This window comes from Lontra canadensis, unplaced genomic scaffold, assembly GCF_010015895.1.
Source record: "Lontra canadensis isolate GAN:19392208 unplaced genomic scaffold, GSC_riverotter_1.0 scaffold7, whole genome shotgun sequence".
Classification (NCBI taxonomy): Eukaryota; Metazoa; Chordata; class Mammalia; order Carnivora; family Mustelidae; genus Lontra; species Lontra canadensis.
This window is the reverse complement of record NW_022631001.1, coordinates 29,518,410-29,543,161: the sequence shown is the minus strand read 5'-3', so window position 1 is coordinate 29,543,161 and position 24,752 is coordinate 29,518,410. Positions and strand designations below refer to the sequence as shown.

Genomic DNA, 24,752 nt, shown 5'->3' with positions numbered 1-24,752 from the left:
GGAGCATGCTAGGTTTTCTTTCTTTCCTCTGCCTTTCTAAAAGAGGATCCCATTTCCTTGCTTGGTTAGGAGACCTAGTGCTTATAGAGAATTAGACTTAATCTTGTCTGACCAGGAAGAATAAAAGGAGATCTATAAATCCTACAGTGGAATAGGGGGTGTCAGTATGCTGAGTTTAGTATGTCACTAGATACCTGGCACAGAGATTCAGGAAAAAAATGTTGATGAAGAATCTTCTCCCCCAAACTTTGTTTCAGTAGAGCAATTTAAACTGCAGAGAGATAACTTTCTTTAGACTGATAGAAAGCTGTCTTTCATATTCAAGCAGGCTCCATTTCTCCGATTTCTCTCTGATGGTCCTAGTTTTGCCCTTTCCCCCAAGATAGCCCTTCCTATATTTTGAAGTTATTACTAATGTTCTTGTTTTTGGCAGTCCACACATCTGTAATTTGTAGATTTTTATCATCCTGTAACTTTTATCATCCTGTAACTCATATGACTTAATACAATGTACTGAATTGGATAGGATACTCCAGGTGAAGTAACCAGAATAGGGTTGAGAAAGATTCTCAGCTACATTGCTCTTGAGATTGTATGTTTATGAAATAAATTTATACACACACACACACACACACACATACACACACACATAACATTTAGAAGAATGCCTGGTACATGCTAGACACTTGGTATATTTCAGCTAATATTGTCAATCCAGTTTTAGAGACCCAAATCAATGTTTACTCTATGTGCCACATCATTGACTTATGTTCATATGTGCACTTCTACCTTTCAGGATGTCTAGGAATCTGTTCTTTTATCCTTCTCTCCTGTTCCAGATTTCTTACTCCCTCCCCCTGCCCTGTTCTCCAGTGTCAAGCTGTGAAGAAATGGCATTGAATAGATTCTGAGCTGAAGTGGTAACACTGGGTGGCTGGAGGCAAGTGTCCTGGGCTTGATGAGTTTCAGGCAACAGAGATTTGACTTTTCCACAAGTTAACGACCAATATGTGAAGAACAGAAGCAGATACATAGGAGAATTGATCAGTGAGTGTCCTTTGAGAAGAAGCATAAACAGTTATGAAGATTATATCAAACAATGCTTTAAGAGGAAAAAGTGCTAAAGAAGGTCATTCAACAGGGATGAGAAAATAGGATACAGTGAGGATAAGGGTCAAGGAGGAGAGGAAAGACTGGTGCAGGGAGATAGATTTTGTATGGATAAGTTGGTAATGACTAGACTGGAGGAAATTCAAGAAAATTCTAACCACCATTATTAGGAGCAATAGGGTTGTTTTGTGTTTGTATTAATTAGGACAAGGGCAAAAATTTTCTTAAGTCAGGGAACTAGCTCAGGGTTTTACCATTAACCAAGGAACAGGCTCTTGAGGAGGACCAGTAAACCGTGGCATAAAGAAGCCCCCAAGTTCCAACAGGCATTTTGTGCCCTGCCCTGCCCCCTCAGTGACCACCACTTGTAGTATTGATCAGGACTTCTCTCTCTTCCTCAGTGTCCCCTTCAACACATTGAAACTCTGGCTAACTCACCTCTCTCACTTTCCCTTCCTTGGAATTTTCCATCAATGTAGAACACCAAGGCTCCAGTAATTAAAAAATCTTTCAACAGATTTTTTTATTAAGAACCTGTGGGGTGTTAGAGAACGTTGGTGTGTATAAATGGAAAAGTGTACTTTGTCTTCAGATATTTCACAGGAGGGTGAAGAGAAACAAGGAAGTACAAAATCTATGTGTTAAGTGTGACAGAAAATAATAATAATAATAATAATAATAATAATAATAACTTTCTCAGTGAACTACTTCAGTTATCCTACTTTCCTTCTGAATTTTAACCTTTCCATAAACAAATAAGCATACTGCAGTATGTTTCATTCCTGTCTTGCTTTTTTCTTCACTTATGAACTTAAAATGAGGCTTTTTAGCTGTGTGTTCAATCCTCCCCATTTACATGTCCTCCCTTACTAACTTCGTCACCCTTTGTTCCGGTTTCTCTTGGCACCAGTCCAATGAATTACTCTTGTCCAGGTCCCTATAAAATTTAATGTCTATTCATATTCTCATGTTATTGAACTTCTGCTTAACTGACAAGTTGGCCATATACTCCTTGAAGTTTTCTCCCTCATTTTTCCTAGGTCACCATATTCTTCTGATTTTTTTCATACTCTTCCAGACCCATCATTTATGTCTCTTTTTTCTTTTTTCACCCTTTCAGTGTTGCTGTTTTCCAAGTTTCAGTCTCAGCCTTATGCTATTCCAACTACTTCAGCTATGTGCTAATGCTTTCTGAATTTGTATCTTAAACCAGAATCATTCTAAATTGTTCAAACTCCTCATTTCTGACAGTCCAAGATAAATTTCTACGTAAAGTGTAAACACCTCAGCCTTGACATAGACACACCAAACCTACTAATCCTCCTGTGTTTCACATCTTAGTGATTCTGTTTATTCAAACCAGAAAATTCTGGACTTCTCATCTACTGTCTCTTTCATAACTGTCTACATTACTACCAGCATATGATGTTTCTCCCTATCTTCAGTGCTCAGACTTTGTTCATACAACACTTCTCATCTGGGCAATTGTGGCTTCCATTATTTTTGCTTCTGTTCTGTCTCCTTACTCAAATCCAAAGTGATCCTCCCGTAGCCCATACTTAGTCACCTCTCTCCCCTAATGAAAGTATTTCTGTCTTCTCTTTATATATAAGATTAATTCTAAAATTTTTAACATAGAAAAGGTCCTTCATGATCTGGCTTTCTCTTATTTTTCAACTTTGTTTTCTGCTCTTTCTTTCAATTCCTCACCCTCTTGGCTCCAGTCAAATTAAATATTTCACAGAGTTTCCCTCTGAAGTTTTTCTCCAAGTTATTTCCATGCTTTTACATAACCCATTTCATGTATCTGAAAAGTAGTACCCACAGTTTTTGTGCACATATGTCTTCTACATTCATCAAAATCAGCCCAAGTGTTAGTAACTCTGGAAAGTCTTCCCTTTTCTTCTCAGGCTGATTTTGGAAATTTTATTCCATGCCCCTCTATCATTCTGCTTGTAAAACAATTTATTATACAAATATTGTTGTGCACCTCTTCATGTCAAGCACTGTGCCAGTTGGTGAGCCTGGTCCCTATTATCATGGCATGAAATGTTTAAATGGACTTGGGAGAAGGAGTATATAATTACATTATTACACACATACAAACTGTGAGGGTGGGACAATGTGCTATGAGAACATAAAATAGAAGATCTCAATCTTGGCTGGAGAGGGTTAGAGAAAACTGCTCAGAGAAGGGAATATTTGAACTGAGATGAATAGGATGAATAGAAAGTAAGTGGATGTGGAAGTATAAGTAGAAGCATGGGAGCACAGTCTTCCAAGAGAAATGGGAGCAGAAAGTTCATATTGTATTTGAGGATCTGAAAAGAGGACGGTGTGGCTGGAGCTTTGGGAGCAAGAGAGAGAGAGAGAGAGGTGTCAGATGAGACTGGAAAATGGGGAAGGAGGCAAATGATATATGACCTAGTATTCATTCACTCATTTACTTATTTATTAAATAATTAATTAAATTAACTATGAACACCTATAAAGGAATCTACCTATACACTGTACGTGTAGTGTGAAAAACACCAGCAGACATTGTTTCTTCTCTCATGAACTTGTGATTTAATAAAGTTAAGGATTTTGTTTTTATGCCTATTAACGATGAGAAGTCAATGGGATATTTTAAGCAAATGAGTGTCAAGATTCTATGTGTATTTTAAAATTTTTCTCTGACTTCAGTGTAGAGAATAGTTTTATAATGAAACCTAGAACACAGTAAATTTCACTTGAGAGACTGGTACTGTAGTCTTGGCTGGTGACGGTGGTGATGGAGAAATAAGTGGACCCACTAGCTAATTTAAAAGGAAAATTTGATTGATTTTCTTGGTGGGTTTGTGATGGGTGGTACTGGTGAAGGATATGTTCAAGGCAGTTTCTAGCCTTTGACTTGTGAGATAGTCCAGATGCATATGCTATTCACTGAGACAGGAGATGCTAGAAAACCAGGCTTGGGAGACAAATGGTAACTTAATTTTAAACCTGGTGAGTTTTGGTGAAAGACCCAAGTTGATATGTCAAGTAGGCATTTAAGAAGGTTTAGGCAAGAGATATAATTTAGTAATCATCAACATGGAGATGGTAACTGAGCATATGGACAAGGAAGTGGAAGACAGAGCAGAGCAGATTAGCACAGAGGAGAGAAGAAAATCAAAGAGAACCCAGGACTGAACCTTGAAACTCATACCAGGGTGGTGGATGAAAAAAACACATAAGAGGGTGCCTGGGTTGCTCAGTGGGTTAAGCCTCTGCCTTCGGCTTGAGTCATGGTCTCGAGGTCCTGGGATCGAGTCCTGCATCAGGTTCTCTGCTCAGCCGGGAGCCTGCTTTCCCCCCTCTCTCTGCCTGCCTCATTGCCTATTTGTGATCTCTTTCTCTGTGTCAAATAAATAAAACCTTAAAAAAAAGCACATAAGAGAAAATGAGGAGACCAGGAGGTATGAGAGAAACCAGGAGATTGTGATGCAAACCAAACCAAATAGAGTGTGTCAGAAAGAGGATCTGATTGGTTGCTTCAGCAAGATTTTTTTTTTTTTTTTAAGAGGCATTTTGTGGGTCTATAGGAGGAGGCCATGCCAGGAGCTGTGGAATGGATGTGAGGTGAGGACTGGAGACAATGAGTGTGGCAGTGCTTGTGAGAAGTTTGTGTGTGAAGGGAGGGGAAGAGAGAAATAGTTGGAAGGAAAGAAAGAGGCTTTTAAAGATGAAAGATACTGGAGAATTTATGAAAGACAAGGCAGATCCAATGAAGAAGGAAATATGACTCCAAGTTAGGGAACTAGAACAAATAATTGATAGTGTAACTTCCAGGCTAAGAGGGCTACAATTCAGTGTAGGAGGTGGAAGGTTTGACATTTCAGGCTGGGTAGACTCTCAGTGGGAGGAAAGAAGGCAAGGGTGGGAGAAAGTACAAGTAGGTTATTAAGTTTTAACTTGGGAAGTTGAAGAAAATATCACTAGATACCTCTTTTCTCTGCAAGGTAGTGTTTGATGCCATCTTCCAAGAGAGTTTGAAAAGAATGAAGAAGGCTTTTGAAAAAGGCTTTGGAAGAAGGGACAGTTGATCAGGCAAGCTTTGTAGGATGGACAGGCAGCATTGAGGGCTCATTTGAAGTTGGTAACTATAAATTTATAGCTTTTACTAAAACTTATAGCTTTTTACTAAAACTTATTCTAAGAACACTTGGTATGACTAGGTACAGTTCCTGGAAAGTGAATGGTTGTATTCAAATAGGATTGGAATTTTAGCAAAGGACGGTTTAATCAATTTTGTATTCTATTTTCTTCTAATATACCATGAGTTTGGGGAAGGGATATAACAAAATTATAAATCAAAAATTATATTGGATAAGTAGGTGACTACCTAATTAAATGTTTCCCAACCCACATCAATGTCAATAATTATCTCAAAAACACCTATTAAAGACCCTTCTCATGCCTCCTTCATCTTAGTACTGGATAGTTGTAAAAACTAGGTGTGTTTTGGCCTATATTGTTAGCATTTTATTTTCCTCACTGGTACCATGCTGACATAATTTGTTGCACATTTTTAATGTTGTGAGGTTATTCCCTAGGATTATCTACCTATAAAATCTCAGTTTTTAAACTGATTCATTATTCCTTCATTGACCATAGCTTTATTTTTCAAATCTCACCAGTCTGTCTTTATGATATTGACTGAGATTTGCCTTTTGGGATGAGTGTCCTATATATCATTAGCTTCCTAAAGAGTGAGAGGCACACTTTAAAAAAAAATTTTTTTTGGTTTTATTTATTTTTTTCATTGTTCCAAGATTCATTGTTAATGCACCACACCCAGTGCTCCATGCGATACGAGCCCTCCATAATACGCATCACCAGGCTCACCCAACTTCCCAACCCCCACCCCTTCAAAACTCTCAGACTGTTTTTCAGAGACCATAGTTTCTCAGGTTCATCTCCCCCTCCAATTTCCCCCAACTCCGTTCTCCTCTCCATCTCCCCATGTCCTCGTTATTTCTTATGCTCCACAAATAAGTGAGAGCATATGATAATTGACTCTCTCTGCTTGACTTACTTCACTCAGCATAATCTCTTCCAGTCCCATCCATGTTGATACAAAAGTTGGGTATTCATCCTTTCTGAAGGAGGCATAATACTCCATAGTGTATATGGACCACATCTTTCTTATCCATTCGTCCGTTGAAGGGCATCTTGGTTCTTTCCACAGTTTGGCGACTGTGGCCATTGGTGCTATAAACATTGGGGTACAGATGGCCCTTCTTTTCACTACATCTGTATCTTTGGGGTAAATACCCAGTAGTGCAATTGGAGGGTCATAGGGAAGCTCTATTTTTAATTTCTTGAGGAATCTCCACACTGTTCTCCAAAGAGGCTGCACCAACTTGCATTCCCACCAACAGTGTAAGAGGGTTCCCCTTTCTCCACATCCCCTCCAACACACGTTGTTTCCTGTCTTGTTAATTTTGGCCATTCTAACTTGTGTAAGGTGTTATCTCAATGTGGTTTCTGATCTCAACGGGAAGGCTGCAAGCTTTTTCCCATTGAGGATGATATTTGCTGTGGGTCTTTCATAGATAGATTTTATGAAGTTCAGGAATATTCCCTCTATCCCTATACTTTGAAGCATTTTAATTAGGAACAGATGCTGAATTTTGTCAAATGCTTTTTCTGCATCAATTGAGAGGACCACGTGGTTCTTCTCTCTTCTCTTATTGATTTGTTCTATCACATTGATTGATTTGCGAATGTTGAACCACCCTTGTAGCCCAGGAATGAATACCACCTGGTCATGGTGGATAATCTTTTTAAAGTGCTGTTGGATCCTGTTTGCTAGGATCTTGTTGAGAATCTTAGCATCCACATTCATCAGTGATATTTGTCTGAAATTCTCCTTTTTGGTAGGGTCTTTGCCTGGTTTGGGGATCAGGGTAATGCTGGCTTCACAGAAAGAGTCTGGAAGTTTTCCTTCTGCTTCAATTTTTTGAAACAGCTTCAGGAGAATTGGTGTTATTTCTTCTTGGAAAGTTTGATAGGATTCCCCAGGGAATCTGTCAGGTCCTGGGCTCTTGTTTTTTTGGGAGGTTTTTGATCACTGCTTCAATCTCATTACTAGATATCGGTCTACTCAGGTTGTCAATTTCTTCCTGGTTCAATTTTGGGAGTTTATAGTTTTCTAGGAATGCATCCATTTCATCTAGGTTGCTTAGCTTATTGGCATATAACTGTTGATAATAACTTCTGATGATTGTTTCTACTTCCTTGGTGTTAGTTGTGATATCTCCCTTTTCATTCATAATTCTATTAATTTGGGCTTTCTCTTTTTTCTTTTGGATTAGTGTGGCCAATGGTTTATTGATCTTATTGATTCTTTCAAAAAACCAGCTTCTAGTTTCATTGATATGTTCTACTGTATCTCTGGTTTCTACCTCATTGATCTCTGCTCTAATCTTGATTATTTCCCTTCTTATGTGTGGAGTTGGTTTGATTTGTTGTTGGTTCTCCAGCTCTTTAAGGTGTAGAGACAGCTGGTGTATTCTGGATTTTTCAATTTTTTGAGGGAGGTATGTATTTCCCCCTTAGGACCACCTTTACTGTATCCCATAGGTTTTGGACCGAAGTGTCTTCATTTTCATTGGTTTCCATGAATTGTTTAAGTTCTTCTTTGATTTCCTGGTTGATCAATGTGGTTTTGATTTGAATCTCCCTGATAGCTAATGATGATGAAAATTTTTTCATGTGTCTGTTAGCCATTTGTACGTCTTTGGAGAAGTGTCTGTTCATGTCTTCTGCCCTTTTTTTGACGTGATTATCTGTTTTGTGTGTGTTGAGTTTGAGTAGTTGTTTATAGATCTTAGCACTTGTCTGTAGTGTCATTATAGATATAGGTATATAGATATCAGCCCTTTGTCTGTAGTGTCATTTGAGAAGATCTTCTTCCAGTCCATGGATTGGAGAGGTATACTTTTGAAGCAAACTAAAAAAAAAAAAAAAAAAAAAAAAAAAAAAAAAAAAAAAAAATTGCCTCTTGTATTTGTTCATACAAATAGTCAAAAGGAGCCTCAAGATTCATTCCATGGCCTTACCCAGCAACTACTCCACTGCTCCAATCTCTGAATTCCTCCTCATCTGCTTCCCCAACTACCAGAGTTGGCAGCACTGGCTGTCCCTGCCCCTCAGCCTCTTCTTCCTCCTGGCCATGGGGGCCAATGCCACTCTGCTGATCACCCTCTGGCTGGAGGCCTCTCTGCATGAGCCCATGTACTACCTGCTCAGCCTCCTCTCCCTGCTGGACATCGTGCTCTGCCTGACAGTCATCCCCAAGGTCCTGGCCATCTTCTGGTTTGATCTCAGGTCCATTAGCTTCTCAGCCTGCTTTCTCCAAATGTTCATTATGAACAGTTTCCTCCCCATGGAGTCCTGCACATTCATGGTTATGGCCTATGACAGCTATGTGGCCATCTGCTACCCATTGCGATACCGATCCATCATCACTGACCAATTTGTGGCCAAGGCTAGTGTCTTCATTTTCACTCGAAATGCCCTTCCCACTGCACCTATTCCTATTCTCACCACCCGGCTCCATTACTGTGGGAAAAACGTCATTGAGAACTGCATCTGTGCCAACTTGTCTGTGTCCAGGCTCTCCTGTGACAATTTCACCCTTAACAGAATCTATCAGTTTGTGGCTGGTTGAACTTTACTGGGCTCAGATTTCATCCTCATCTTCCTCTCCTACACCTTCATCCTAAGAACTGTGCTTAGGTTCAAGGCTGAAGGGGCTGCTGTCAAAGCCCTGAGCACATGTGGCTCTCACTTCATCCTCATCCTGTTCTTCAGCACCATCCTGCTGGTTGTTGTGTTGACAAATATGGCCAGAAAGAGGGTCCCCATGGACATCCTCATCTTGCTCAATGTCCTTCATCACCTCATACCTCCAGCCTTGAACCCTATTGTATATGGTGTTTGGACCAAAGAGATAAAACAAGGAATTAAGAAATTGCTGTGGAGAGGGATGTAAATACATAAAATAGATCTCTAATTCCTTTTCTTCGTTCTCCTCAGTGATTTTTCTAGGCCATGAATTGGACAAAACCTTGGTGAGTATTTATTATACACTCTGAAGCTCACTTCTTAATTGACCCAGATTTCTTCCTTTATTCTCCTCGCCTGGTTTGGGTGAAGGTAGACAAGAGGAAGAAACATATTCTTGAGTAACTACTTTGAGCCTAGGCAACTTTATTTAAGTAAATTTAATCTTTCACAACATTTCTGTAGGTCTTATTATTTCCATTTTACAGAGTAGGGGAAAAAAGATGCTTTTCAAGGTGAAAAATGCCAAGAATCACATTCTCTGGGTAGTGGCAGAGATCGAAATCCAGAGTCCAGAGTGTGGGTCCTACAAAAATGCCCCTTGAAGTGCAATTGATGCTGGATACCAGGCCTCTATCTCCTTTGCTTGTGTTTTGTCATTCTGGATATCTATTTCCTGCATATACCTACTTCCTTGAGAACTAGCAGTTTCTCAGAGAAGGCACAGTCCTGTCTGAGAAAGCATCTGCAGATCTATAGAAGAACATTTATAGTAATATACAGCAATTCCAGCTTCCTGTTCTAGCCTACACAGTATCACAACTTTTAATGAGTTTTAGAAAGGAGGATAGGTTGAGAGAGAGAGGTGGGGAGAAAAGCCATTTCCAGAAAATGGGGAAACTGACTAGGACAGTGGGTTAGTCACTTCCCCTAAATGTTAAAGCTCCATATCCACTGAATTGAAAATCAGGTCTTCTTTGATCTGTTGACTCTGCTCAAGAGCTTAGGTGAAGGTGAGAAGACACAGCAAAGGGTCAGGTTTTGGATAATAGTGAGTCTAGTCAGAAGAAGAGCAAAGAGATAGCACTGGTTATTTTCAGAGATTTAATGTAAGCAAATGGTTTAATTGATGTTGGAAACTTGAAACTAAAACAGGGAATGCTGAAGTAATTGCAGAGGTAGCACCTGTGGGAAGAATCTTCCACTTGGGAAGAATTTGGTCATTGGACCTTAGAAGGTTGAAGATAGGTCTATTGGACTGTGTCTCACAGTTCTGAGGAGGGTGCTACCTTCAACTGGTACTGCTCACAGGAGCTCAGAGGAGGTCCCTTCAGAGCTGGGACTGAAATCTCTGAGGGCGGGACTCTGTCCTGCTGTTGCTGGTACCTCAGAGGAAGTTTGGTGAGGCTGATTGGATCCTGGGAGTTCCAAACCCAAACCTAAATCAAACTTAAACCTGACCAACCAACAAATCCTGGAGACTAGAATAAACTCCACTGCCAGATGAAGAGTCATTGCTCAGGGGTACTGACGAGACAGGGATAGGAAGAAGCAAGTATTCCCTGGCCTGCTTTAGGCTTCCAGTCTTTTCTTGCTGTTCTCTGGGGGTGGAAACTAAAAGGGAGCCAGCTGACAAAGAAGAGTCCCAGAGTCCAAGTCCCAGCATCCTAAAGCAGATCTCTGGATGTTGGGTCTGGGGCTGAGAGACAAGAGTTAATGACCGTGAGTCTCCTGTTAGTTTTGAGTCTGAGGGCTTGTGACCACACCAGGGACAATTGAGGCAGCACCCTGCACTGTACACCAGCTCCCAGGGACTGGACACAGACTCAAGTCCTCCCGTGTGGGTATGCAAAGAGACATGGCATCATAACATGCTGTCACAGGGGCAGCTTTCACAGCTGTTGCAGAGTCTGGAGTTAGCTCTGAGCAGGAACAGAGAATGAGCACATCACCCTGCAGGGATTCCTCAGAGTAACTGCAGCTCAGGGCTGCCTTGGGCTCCAGGGCAGACTCTCCCAAAGCTACACTCAGTAACAGCAGAAAAGGAAAATGACATCCATTTGCCTACAAGAAGAGGCTCTTACTACCCTCCAGCTTAGCTCTCCTTTCCTCAAGCAGAGCCATAAGTGTGATTCAGCATTTGTCATTTTCCACAAGAGACTTCTCTCACAGGGCTCCCCTCCATCTCACAGCTGCTGGAAGAGTTTATCCACTACGGCCTTCCTCCTGTCCCTCAGAGGCCAGAAGGGCCAACTTCAACACTGATGACCTAAAATGATACAAATAATCTCAACGTCCTTGCATACTGATAACAGTGATAGTAATGACAATGAATAGGAAAGCTCAAATGTTTTAAGCACTTGCAATATACTAGCATCTGTACACGATAACATTAATTTTCATAAGACCCTTGTGTGGATTATAAAAATTAGTTTTGAAAACATCTAATAGAAAGGATGCAGTTCCTAGGAATAGGATACATATTGATAGGTGTTATCGCCCAGAATTTGGTCCGCTCCATTGGTCTCTCTAGGAGTGCTTTCTCCACCTCTGCTATGCTTCTCCCAGGTGCAAATCCAGAAGGGACTCAAAGAGGAATCCAGTTAGTTGGTCATATTCAGATCTTAATTCCTGCGCTAGGCTTCTCTAGATCAGTGCAAATAGCCACCATATTTATAAGACTCAATTATATTTTTATATTTTATAAATATATTTCAAGTCGTCATGGGGGCGTATTGGGAAATGTTTTCAATTAGCATTAATTGTGCCTCAGATAAACCTCATTGGCTACGATACTGCCACTACGCAAAGCTTATATTTTATATATATAAAATATAAATATAAATGTGTATATATTTATATTATATATATATATATATATAATTATATAATCCAATAATTATATTGACTAAAACTGGGTGTACACAGTTCTAGAAACTACAGCTTGTGCTAGGGATTTGTAAGGGATGTAGGGGCCAGCACACCTGTTGTCATCCCTCAGAGTGATGAGCATAGCTTCTGGCATATCAGGGGGCTCAGCAAACATCCCCTTGCTTATGAAATTGAAGCGACTAAGAGAAGAGTTAACCAATAGTGTCTACAATGCATCTTTCATTCCAAGTAGTAGAGCCCTAAGTATAAGAACAGATATGACATGTACTTGAGGCTGACTCTGAACTTTGGTCTTTAGGAGACAGGTTAAGAGGAAAATAGTTTCGCACAGAATTGTCAAGCCCAGTGTAGGTGGCTCAAGGATCTTGTCACTGTGGTTCTAAGATTTGAGGTGAGTCCTCCTATAGATAAAGGGGTTGGAGGGACAGATTTACCCAAAGTGCCAGATCTTTTATTTTTTTAAATTTTATTTTTTATAAACATATAATATATTTTTATCCCCAGGGGTACAGGTCTGTGAATCGCCAGGTTTACACACTTCACAGCACTCACCATAGCACATACCCTCCCCAATGTCCATAACCCCACCCCACCAAGCCCCCTCCCCCCATCAACCCTCAGTTTGTGAGATTGACAGTCACTTACGGTTTGTCTCCCTCCCAATCCCATCTTGCTTCATTTACTCCTCTCCTACCCCCTTAACCCCCCATGTTGCATCTCCTCTCCTTCATATCAGGGAGATCATATGATAGTTGTCTTTCTCCGATTGACTTATTTCGCTAAGCATGATACCCTCTAGTTCCATCCACCTCATCGCAAATGGCAAGATTTCATTTCTTTTGATGGCTGCATAGTATTCCATTGTGTATATATACCACATCTTCTTTATCCATCCGTCTGTTGATGGACATCTAGGTTCTTTCCATAGTTTGGCTTTTGTAGACATTGCTGCTATAAACATTCGGGTGCACGTGCCCCTTCGGATCACTATGTTTGTATCTTTAGGGTAAATACCCAGCAGTGCAAATGCTGTGTCATAGGGTAGTTCTATTTTCAACATTTTGAGGAACCTCCATGCTGTTTTCCAGAGTGGTTGCACCAGCTTGCATTCTCACCAACAGTGTAGGAGGGCTCCCCTTTCTCCGCATCCTTGCCAGCATCTGTCATTTCCTGACTTGTTAATTTTAGCCATTATGACTGGTGTGAGGTAATATCTCATTGTGGTTTTGATTTGTATTTCCCTGATGCCGAGTGATATGGAGCACTTTTTCATGTGTCTGTTGGCCATCTGGATGTCTTCTTTGCAGAAATGTCTGTTCATATCTTCTGCCCATTCTTGATTGGATTATTTGTTCTTTGGGTGTTGAGTTTGCTAAGTTCTGTATAGATTTTGGACACTTGCCCTTTATCTGATATGTCATTTTCAAATATCTTCTCCCATTCTGTCAGTTGTCTTTTGGTTTTGTTAACTGTTTCCTTTGCTGTGCAAAAGCTTTTGATCTTGATAAAATCCGAATAGTTCATTTTTGCCCTTGCTTCCCTTGCCTTTGGCGATGTTCCTAGGAAGATGTTGCTGCAGCTGAGGTCAAAGAGGTTGCTGCCTGTGTTCTCCTCAAGGATTTTGATGGATTCCTTTCTCACATTGAGGTCCTTCATCCATTTTGAGTCTATTTTCATGTGTGGTGTAAGGAAATGATCCAATTTCATTTTTCTGCATGTGGCTGTCCAATTTTCCCAACACCATTTATTGAAGAGGCTGTCTTTTTTCCATTGGACATTCTTTCCTGCTTTGTTGAAGATTAGTTAACCATAGAGTTGAGGGTCTATTTCTGGGCTCTCTATTCTGTTCCATTGATCTATGTGTCTGTTGTTGTGCCAGTACCATGCTGTCTTGATGATGACAGCTTTGTAACAGAGCTTGAAGTCCGGAATTGTGATGCCACCAACTTTGGCTTTCTTTTTCAATATTCCTTTGGCTATTCGCGGTCTTTTCTGGTTCCATATAAATTTTAGGATTATTTGTTCCATTTCTTTGAAAAAAAATGGATGGTACTTTGATAGGAATTGCATTAAATGTGTAGATTGCTTTAGGTAGCATAGAGATTTTCACAATATTTATTCTTCCAATCCAGGAGCATGGAACATTTTTCCATTTCTTTGTGTCTTCCTCAATTTCTTTCATGAGTACTTTATAGTTTTCTGAGTATAGATTCTTAGCCTCTTTGGTTAGGTTTATTCCTAGGTATCTTATAGTTTTGGGTGCAACTGTAAATGGGATGGACTCCTTAATTTCTCTTTCTTCTGTCTTGTTGTTGGTGTAGAGAAATGCAACTGATTTCTGTGCATTGATTTTATATCCTGACACGTTACTGAATTCCTGTACAAGTTCTAGCAGTTTTGGAGTGGAGTCTTTTGGATTTTCCACATATAGTATCGTATCATCCACGAAGAGTGATATTTTGACTTCTTCTTTGCTGATTTGGATGCCTTTAATTTCTTTCTGTTGTCTGATTGCTGAGGCTAGGACTTCTAGTACTATGTTGAATAGCAGTGGTGATAACGGACAACCCTGCTGTGTTCCTGACCTTAGCGGAAAAGCTTTCAGTTTTTCTCCACTGAGAATGATATTTGCGGTGGGTTTTTCATAGATGGCTTTGATAATATTGAGGTATGTACCCTCTATCCCAAATCTTTGAGTAGTTTTGATCAGGAAGGGATGCTGTACTTTCTCAAATGCTTTTTCAGCATCTATTGAGAGTATCATATGGTTCCTGTTCTTTCTTTTATTAATGTGTTGTATCACATTGATTGATTTGAGGAACCTTGCAGCTCTGGAATAAATCCCACTTGGTCGTGGTGAATAATCCTTTTAATGTACTGTTGAATCCTATTGGCTAGTATTTTGGTGAGAATTTTTGCATCTGTGTTCATCAGGGATATTGGTCTGCAATTCTCTTTTTTTATGGGATCCTTGTCTGGTGTGGCGATCAAGTTGATGCTGGCCTTATAAAATGAGTTTGGAAGTTTTCCTTCCATTTCTATTTTTTGGAACAGTTTGAGGAGAATAGGAATTAGTTCTTCTTTAAATGTTTGGTAGAATTCCCCCGGGAAGCCGTCTGGCCCTGGGCTTTTGTTTGTTTGGAGATTTTTGATGACTGTTTCAATCTCCTTACTGGATATGGGTCTGTTCAGGCTTTCTATTTTTTCCTGGTTCAGTTGTGGTAGTTTATATGTCTCTAGGAATGCATCCATTTCTTCCAGATTGTCAAATTTGTTGGCATAGAGTTGCTATAGTATGTTCTTATAATTGTCTGTGTTTCTTTGGTGTTAGTTGTGATCTCTCCTCTTTCATTCATGATTTTATTTATTTGGGTTCTTTCTCTTTTCTTTTCTTTCTTTTTTTAATTTTATTTTTTATAAACATATAATATATTTTTCCCCCCAGGGGTATAGGTCTGTGAATCTTTTTGAGAAGTCTGGCCAGGGGTTTATCAATCTTATTAATTCTTTCAAAGAACCAGCTCCTAGTTTCGTTGATTTGTTCTATTGTTTTTTTGGTTTCTATTTCATTGATTTCTGCTCTGATCTTTATGATTTCTCTTCTCCTGCTGGGTTTAGGGTTTCTTTCTTGTTTTTTCACCAGCTCCTTTAGGTGTAGGATTAGGTTGTGTACCTGAGACCTTTCTTGTTTCTTGAGAAAGGCTTGTACTGCTATATATTTTCCTCTCAGGACTGCCTTTGTTGTGTCCCACAGATTTTGAACCATTGTGTTTTCATTATCATTTGTTTCCATGAATTTTTTCAATTCTTCTTTAATTTCCTGGTTGACCCATTCATTCTTTAGAAGGATGCTGTTTAGTCTCCATGTATTTGTGTTCTTTCCAAATTTCCTCTTGCGATTGAGTTCTAGCTTCAGAGCATTGTGGTGTGAAAATATGCAGGGCATGATCCCAATCTTTTGATACCGGTTGAGACCTGATTTAGGACCGAGGATGTGATCTATTCTGGAGAATGTTCCATGTGCACTAGAGAAGAATGTGTATTCTGTTGCTTTGGGATGAAATGTTCTGAATATATCTGTGATGTCCATCTGGTCCAGTGTGTCATTTAAGGCCTTTATTTCCTTGTTGATCTTTTGCTTGGATGATCTGTCCATTTCAGTGAGGGGAGTGTTAAAGTCCCCTACTATTATGTATTATTGTTGATGTGTTTCTTTGATTTTGTTATTAATTGGTTTATATAGTTGGCTGCTCCCAAGTTAGGGGCATAGATATTTAAAATTGTTAGATCTTCTTGTTGGACAGATCCTTTGAGTATGATATAGTGTCCTTCTTCATCTCTTATTATAGTCTTTGGCTTAAAATCTAATTGATCTGATATAAGGATTGCCACTCCTGCTTTCTTCTGATGTCCATTAGCATGGTAAATTCTTTTCCACCCCCTCACTTTAAATCTGAAGGTGTCTTCGGGTTTAAAATGCGTTTCTTGTAGGCAACATATAGATGGGTTTTGTTTTTTTATCCATTCTGATACCCTGTATCTTTTAATTGGGGCATTTAGCCCTTTAACATTCAGGGTAACTATTGGGAGATATGAATTTAGTGTCATTGTATTGCCTGTAAGGTGACTGCTATTGTATATTGTTTCTGTTCCTTTCTGATCTACTACTTTTAGGCTCTCTCTTTGCTTAGAGGACCCCTTTCAATATTTCCTGTAGAGCTGGCTTGGTGTTTGCAAATTCTTTCAGTTTTTGTTTGTCCTGGAAGCTTTTAATCTCTCCTTCTATTTTCAATGATAGCCTAGCTTGATATAGTATTCTTGGCTGCATGTTTTTCTCGTTTAGTGCTCTGAATATATCATGCCAGCTCTTTCTGGCCTGCCAGGTCTCTGTGGATAAGTCTGCTGCCAATCTCATATTTTTACCATTGTATGTTACAGACTTCTTCTCCCGGGCTGCTTTCAGGATTTTCTCTTTGTCACTAAGACTTGTAAATTTTACTATTAGGTGACAGGGTGTGGACCTATTCTTATTGATGTTGATTGGGGTTCTCTGAACCTCCTGGATTTTGATGCTTGTTCCCTTTGCCATATTGGGGAAATTCTCTCCAATAATTCTCTCCAATATACCTTCTGCTCCCCTCTCTCTTTCTTCTTCTTCTGGAATCCCAATTTTCTAATGTTGTTTCGTCTTATGGTGTCACTTATCTCTCGAATTCTGCCCTCGTGGTCCAGTAGTTGTTTGTTCCTCTTTTGCTCAGCTTCTTTATTCTCTGTCATTTGGTCTTCTATATCGCTAATTCTTTCTTCTGCCTCATTTATCCTAGCAGTGAGAGCCTCCATTTTTGATTGCACCTCATTAATAGCTTTTTTGATTTCAACTTGATTAGATTTTAGTTCTTTTATTTCTCCAGAAAGGGCTTTTATATCTCCTGAGAGGGTTTCTCTAATATCTTCCATGCCTTTTTCAAGCCCAGGTAGAACCTTCAGAATCGTCATTCTGAACTCTAGATCTGACATATTACCAATGTCTGTATTGATTAGGTCCCTAGCCTTTGGTACTGCCTCTTGTTTTTTTTGTGGTGAATTTTCCCGCCTTTTCATTTTGTCCAGATAAGAGTATATGAAGGAGCAAGTAAAATACTAAAAGGGTGGCAACAACCCCAGGAAATATGCTTTAGCCAAATCAGAAGAGATCCCAAATTGTGAGGGGGGTGAAAGGGGATAAAAAGGTTCAGAAAGAAAAAAAAAAAAAGAAAAGAAATAATTAGAAAAAGAAAAACAATAAAGAAAAAATATAAAAAGGAAAAAAACTGTATATATTAGATAAACTAGTTAAAAAATCTTAAAAAAGAAAAGGGTAAGAGTTAAAAAAATTTAGCAGAAGAAGAGAAAAAAAAATTGAAAAAGAAAAAAAAATTCAATTAACTGCAAGGCTAAAGAATCATGGGGAGAAAGCCATGAGTTCCGTGCTTTGCTTTCTCCTCCTCTGGAATTCCGTTGCTCTCCTTGTTATTGAAACTGCACTCCTTGGTCGGTGAACTTGGTCCTGGCTGGGTTTCTTGTTGATCTTCTGGGGGAGGGGCCTGTTGTAGTGATTCTCAAGTGTCTTTGCCCCAGGCAGAGTTGCACCGCCCTTACCAGGGGCCGGGCTGAGTAATCTGCTCGGGTTAGCTTTCGGGAGCTTTTGTTCCCTGAGCGCTTTCTGTAGAGTTCCGGAGGGCGGGAATGAAGATGGTGGCCTCCCTGGCTCTGGCCCGGAGGAGCCGAGGGCTCGGGGCCTCACTCCTCAGTGCGCCCTCAGAGAACCGCGCCCAATTACTCCCGTCACCCTGCCTCTGGCTGCGCTCTGAGCTGACCGAGCCTGCGACCAGTTCAAGGAAACCCTGAGCTTAGAGCTCACTCCTCGGCTCTGTCTCTGTAGCCGGCTTCCCTGTTCTAATACCTGTAAGCTCTGGGACACTCAGACACCCCCGATCCTTCTGTGACCTTGCGGGACCTGCGGCCACGCTGACTCCACGCGGGCTTCACCCTGGTTAAGCCTCTGGAGCGATGTCCCTCAGCGGAGCAGACTTTTAAAAGTCCTGCTTTTGTGCTCCGTTGCTCCGCCGCTTGCCGGGAGCTGGCCCCTCCCCCCAAAGTCTATCTTCCCGTCGCTTTGGATTCACTTCTCCGCCAGTCCTACCTTTCAGAAAGTGGTTGATTTTCTGTTTCTAGAATTGCTGTTCTTCTTCTCTTCGATCTCCCATTGGATTTGTAGGTGTTTGCAATCTTTAGATAAGCTATCTAGCTGATCTCCCGCTACCTGAAGTAGTCTCAGCCTGCTACTTCTCCGCCATCTTCGAACGGTCTCCAAAGTGCCAGATTTTGAAGAACAGACACAACTTTCCCATGAAGCTCCCTTTGCAAAAAAAAATAAAAATAAAAATAAAAAATAAAAAGAAAGAAAAGTCCTTAAAGACTTCAAAAAGTCTTTGAACATGGAGAGGAGAAGGGATTTGGGGAAAATTGGAAGGGGAGGTGAACCAGGAGAGACTATGGACTCTGAAAAACAATCTGAGGGTTTTGAAGGGGCGAGGGGTGGGAGGTTGGGGGAACCAGGTGGTGGGTATTGGGGAGGGCACGGATTGCATGGAGCACTGGGTGTGGTGCAAAAACAATGAATACTGTTACGCTGAAAAGAAAAAAAATTCAATGAAACCAGATGCTGTTGATTCTTGGAGAAAATCATTAAAATTGATAAACCATTAGCCAGACTTATTAGAAAAAAAGAAAGAAGACACAAATGACCAATAATCCGAATGAGAAAAGTTCTATCACTACAAATTCCCCAGATACTAAAAGGATAATAAAGAACCATTACAAACAAATGTATGTGCATAAATTCAACAACTTAGAAACACAAAAATAACCAAAGCTTCAACAATTATTAGACTGAAGCCTTTAAGAAGTTACTCAAGTGGCTAAGCATTGGTTTCTTTGTAAAATGGTGGGGTTGTTGAGGAGTAAATGAAGTTCTTAGCTGCTATCATCATCATCATCATCATCATTTTGAATTCAGACTTGTACCACAAAAGAAGATCTGGATGCAACTGAGAAGAAACCATTTGACCCACAATCAGCCTCTTTAGGAGCAGTTTGATTTGGTAAACCATTCTCTTTGGACTCTGATCTTATTTCAGTCTTCTCTTTCTACCTAAAAAATTTTCCTGCTCACTTGAGGGTTCTTACTACTGCTTTGTGCATTAAAAACCTGACAAATCACATCAATAAATTGTGCTGATTAAAAAAAAAAGTCCTCTTAGTACAGTCTTTGAACATGTCTTGAATGGATAGAATGAAGTAGCAGAAACTAAAGGCATTTTAAATGGACACTTTAAAGTTACAAACTTCCAGTTTTAAGAGATAAATACTGGGGATGTAATGTACAACATGACAACTGTGGCTAAAACTGATGTATGGTATATTTGAAAGTTGTTATGAGACTAGATCCTAAAAGTTCGTATCACATGGAAAAAAAAATTTTTTCTTCTTTTTTGTATATACATGAGATACTAGATAGTAACTAAACTTGTGGTAATCATTTCACAATATATGTAAGTCAAGCTATTATGCTGTACACCTTAGACTTCTATGCTGCGTATGTCAATTATATGTCAACCAACTGGAAGAAAAAACAAGATGTTTTGCCAGTTTAAGTGAAAATCTGTGGAGTTACTTTGCTAATACAGAAAGACTGTGGCCCAAGTGTGCTGGAAGGGGGTGTTTTAAAAAAATGTGAGAAGGGGAGGAGTGCCTGGGTGGCTCAGTGGTTAAACCTCTACCTTCAGTTCCGGTCATGATCTCGGGGTCCTGGGATCGAGCCCTGCATCAGGTTCTCTGCTCAGCAGGGAGCCTGCTTCCCCTTCTCCCTCTCCCTGCCTCTCTGCCTACTTGTGATCTCTCTCTGTCAAGTAAATAAATAAAGTCTTTAAAAAAATGTGGAGAAGGGGGAAGGGAGCGGCCAACCACTAGCCATTTACCTCACTCCCTGTTTTGCACATTAGTCACATTTGCAAGAGGAACGCAGAGCCTTTTGGAAAAGAATATCTGAAACCATTGAACACTGCTATTCAGGACCAGCGCAGATTTAAATGAAGAGCCAGTAGCAAGAAAGAGCAACACATCTCCTGGAATTAAATTATCTGGAGGAAAAGGGACTTTATGCTGGTGACCTGTGCTCAAAGCAAAGACCTACATACTGTTGAAGGAACAAAACTACATTTTCCACATATAATAAAGTGGAGTTTGGGAGCCTTTGAGTACATAGTCATCCAGATACGCTCTTGTTTTTTAGATATATTCTAAGCCTATGGGTGTTAGCAATGAGAGCTGTGATGTCAGAGGCCCCATATGGGTCATCAAATTGTGCAGCCCGGGAATCTATGAAGCCTTGTGTTAGAGCCAGGAAAAATAAATGCTTCATAGCCTGCAAGTCAACACTGCTCTCTTGTGGATACTAACAGGAATAGCAATACTGGGGTGAACCCCGTTCTCAAACCTCTGCTTGATGTTTGAAAGGTGACTGACAATTCTGTTAGAAAAACTCCTGGGATCTCCAACACTTAGGGAAGAGGCAGTGAGTGGCTTCAAGAAAATACTGTATTTCCTGCTCATAAGGCACATGGGAATTTAATGATTAACTTAAAAAAATATATAAGAGTATAACATTTATACTCTGATTTTCTTTTCTTCAGGGACATCCAAAATTAATATCAAATCAATGACATGAGTCTGGAATTCATAAGGGTAGACTGTATCTTGGTATTTAATAAGATGTTACATTAGCAGTATAGGCTAAGGTCTATGCATAGTAATGTTTATTCATTTCTTCATCTCCTCAACCAAAATTAGTTGAGTGCTTTGTGTGATTAACACATTAGTGATTAATATAGAGAGTTAGGAATAGATAAACTACTTTTAGAGAAATTATGGTCAAAACAGTCCATGAACTATCATTTTTCCCAATTTTGCCAATTAGTCAATTGAGCAAAAAGGTAAAATGCTATTGGTCATTCAGTTAACAGACTGGAATCAAGTGAGAAATCAGGCGTGTTTGCTAACTAAATCCATTTTTCCTATCATGTTGTCTAGAGATTGAGGTACATTTTTAGACTTCACCTGGACAGCTTTGTAGTTTTCTGACATTTTTGTGTTCCAGATTATGGATAGCAGAGACAGTGCACATCAAAACCATCATATATTGAATTAGTCAATGCAAGTAAAGTTAGTTAATACAACAAGGATACCACAGTAACTTAGGACAATACTATTTTACTTCTCATCCAAAACCATTCCAGTGCATGGGGGCTTTGCTTCATGTCAATACTTAGGGATCCAAGCTTCTTCCATATGTAGATCTTCCATGTATTAAGCACTAGGAATGTCCACAGATATTTCTGAATCTGGCTGGTGTACAAATTTTTTTTTAAGGTTTTATTTATTTATTTGTCAGAGAGAGAGAGAAAGAGAGAGAGAAAACACAAGCAAGGGGAGCATCAGGCAGAAGGAGAAGCAGGCTCCCTGCTGAGAAAGGAACCCAATGCGAGACTTGATCCCAGGACACTGGGATCTTGACCTGAGCTGAAGGCAGACACTTAACTGTCTGAGCCACCCAGACATCCCATTGTTCCAGATCTTGTAGGAGATTTTAGTGGCTTACTCTAAGAGAGATTTTATCACTTTTTCTTTCATTCCATTGGCCACACTGCTCACATAGATCCAGCTGCCTACGGCTGAGACTGGGTCACTGAATAATCATTTCTTAAGAGAAATGATACAACAGAGACTCTTGCATGTAAAATATACTTACCTTCTCCCCAAGGGAGACCACCCAGGCTCTCACACAGTCCAAGATCTCAAGCAGGGAGTGTCTTCTCCATCAAGTCCTGATGTGATTCCTTGTGGATCATTTTTCTCACCACATGGGTAATGGTGGAGTACTGGTACCCATCAGTAAGATTCCCATTTGGAGGGGAGGCATGGAATTCATTCAGTAGGAACTTGTCCATGGTAATGCTGGAATATTTTGAGGGCAGGCACTGCCACATTTTTACCCACTGAAGTGGTGGAAGTTCCTTGACTAGACACTGGTTATGTTCTCTGGGAGGAACTTGCTGTTGTGTCTCTGACCCCTTGTTCTGCCTTTGGGGGGTTGTGTCTTCTTCATTGTCCCCCATGGCATTATGACATGCAGGCACTGGGATATGTGACTTCTTTTGCATTACTGCATTTGGAGCCTGCTTCCAGCTCATAAAATATTAAGATCAATAATTGCTTTAATTATTTATCTTGATATTAAAGATATGGATACAATGCATATTTAATTAATTAAAGTTGAGTTTGATAGACTGACCTTTACTATATTATTATGAGCATTCAATTATATGCACTATTACTTCTGGAATTTTAGAGAACGGTCAGCTCTTAAGTTATTTTTCTCTTCATTAAGTTAAATTAATATACAATTCTTAGGTTTCTTCCTCTGCCCCAAGGCAAACATTCTTAATTATTAAAAATTTTAAATTAGAAAGGCACAGCATAGGGGAATATAGTCAGTAGTATTGTAATAGTGTTGTAAGGTAATGGATGGGAGCTACATTTGTGGTGAACACAGCACAATGCACAGACTTGTCAAATCACCACGTCGTACACCTGAAACTAATGTAACATTGTGTGTCAATTTCAATAAAAAATCTTAATAAGGAAAAATAATTGCTTTAATTATTAATCAAAAACTTTCTTTAAAAGCCAAGCTCAGGTGTCTTTGTCAACGAACACCCTCAAAACCCAAACAGGTTTCTGATCTATTTGTATTGGGCAGTTCCATGCACTAGTAATCACACACACATATGTTCTTCAGTATAATTAAACATTTTTTCTTTTGTTTCTTTGTCTTTTCCAGTTCACAATGCCACTCCTTTTAAGGTAATGGTGTCTATCTAAGGCCACCGGACTTGAGTACAACAACTATTCACATAATCTACTCTTCTTAGTTCTGGTTTCTATGAGTCTGTGTTTTTCAAAAACAGTCTAAAACTTTCTCTTAACCTCTGATGTCCCAAGCAGTAGGACAGTTTTTCAAGACTCCATATTTATGGACTTTCTCTATTATCATTAATTTCTGCTTGAAGATCAGCCAATTTTCTGCTAAGCTCATCTACTTATCATAATAACTTATCAATGAAATAAACAATTGCAAATACCCACAATTATTTTCAACTGTAACCAACCATTTCCCCCAGACTTACTATTTAGTAGACATGTCAGCTTTCCTTGTTGTGTGATCTTTCTAACATTGGTTGTCAATTTTCTCAGTGCCGGCAGTGTTAGTCAGGATATCTTGCTAGCTGATGAAATGAACAAGTCCAATGTGTTAGGGGTTTAAGATATACAACTTTATTTTTTGAGGACATCCATCCAATGCATGTGGAAGAGGAGGCTCTCCTCCATGCCATCTTTAAAAAAACACCTAACTTCTTCCATTGTGTAGTTACATCATTTCCAGGGCTTCATGTCTTCCGTGGATTAAGTTCAACTGGCCAGAGTGGTGGGGAGAGAGGGTAGAGGACATCAAGTAGGATGTAAAGATTGTGCCTAGAAGAGGTATGTACCATCTCCTTGGTCAGACTCAGTCTTACAGTCCCACTAACTATAGGTGAAACTTGAAAATGTAAATGTATCTGTGTATCTAGGAGGAGGAAGAACTCAGTTTAGTAAATGTAGCCTTGTCTCTGTCATTTATATCCATTGATTGTCAGGTGAACTTCAGGTGTGCAGTGGGAAGGGGGAGAAGTGTGGGAGAACTCTGGATACTTTGTGGCTCTCCTGGTCTCTCCGAGACACTGTGAGCCCTAGAGCCTGGTTTGCTCTTTGTTTGCCTCTTTCAGAACCCTCATTAAGTAGATCATCAGGTTTTATTTTAGACTCATAAGAGAGAAGCAAAGGAGCCTTTCTGAGTTCCTTCCATGTTTTCTAGTCATCCCCGTATCAGTAGTAAGGATGAAGAGAGGGACATTAGTATCTGCATCTTAGTGGATGGGTACAGGGATTTGAATGCCCTCCCTTCCAGACTCAGTCCGTGGCCCAGGACTGTCCAAACACATTCCTGAAAGTGCCTTAGGATTTGCTGGGATGACATCAAGAACCTGACATGGGAATCAAATGAGTAATGCATTTTCTGCTTAGTCCTTGAGTTTGTACAGAGTTCTTCTGGCCTGTCAAGAGACATTGCTGTTAGGACACAGCAGGTGGGGGACCTGGTGAGTTAATCTTCCAGGGAAGGACAGATCTTGCTGGATTTATTCCACAAAGTCACTGAATTTATTGCCTTCACTTGGATGTTTATAATAGAATTAAGAACTGTGTCCTGTTTGAGAAAGAGGCTGTGAGTTTCCTTA

General features: G+C 39.9%; 1 protein-coding gene and 1 pseudogene across 1 annotated transcript; one reads left to right on the top strand and one right to left on the bottom strand.

Annotated features, from left to right (window-relative positions):
• Window positions 1–8,141: 8,141 nt before the first annotated feature.
• LOC116865403 (olfactory receptor 56A1-like) lies at window positions 8,142–9,133 on the top strand. Its single transcript, XM_032853674.1, is given in 1 exon segment — window positions 8,142–9,133. A coding segment is annotated over 1 exon segment (945 nt). The 5' UTR covers window positions 8,142–8,188.
• Window positions 9,134–11,613: 2,480 nt separating this feature from the next.
• Window positions 11,614–11,738, bottom strand: LOC116865444 (annotated as a pseudogene).
• Window positions 11,739–24,752: the final 13,014 nt, after the last annotated feature.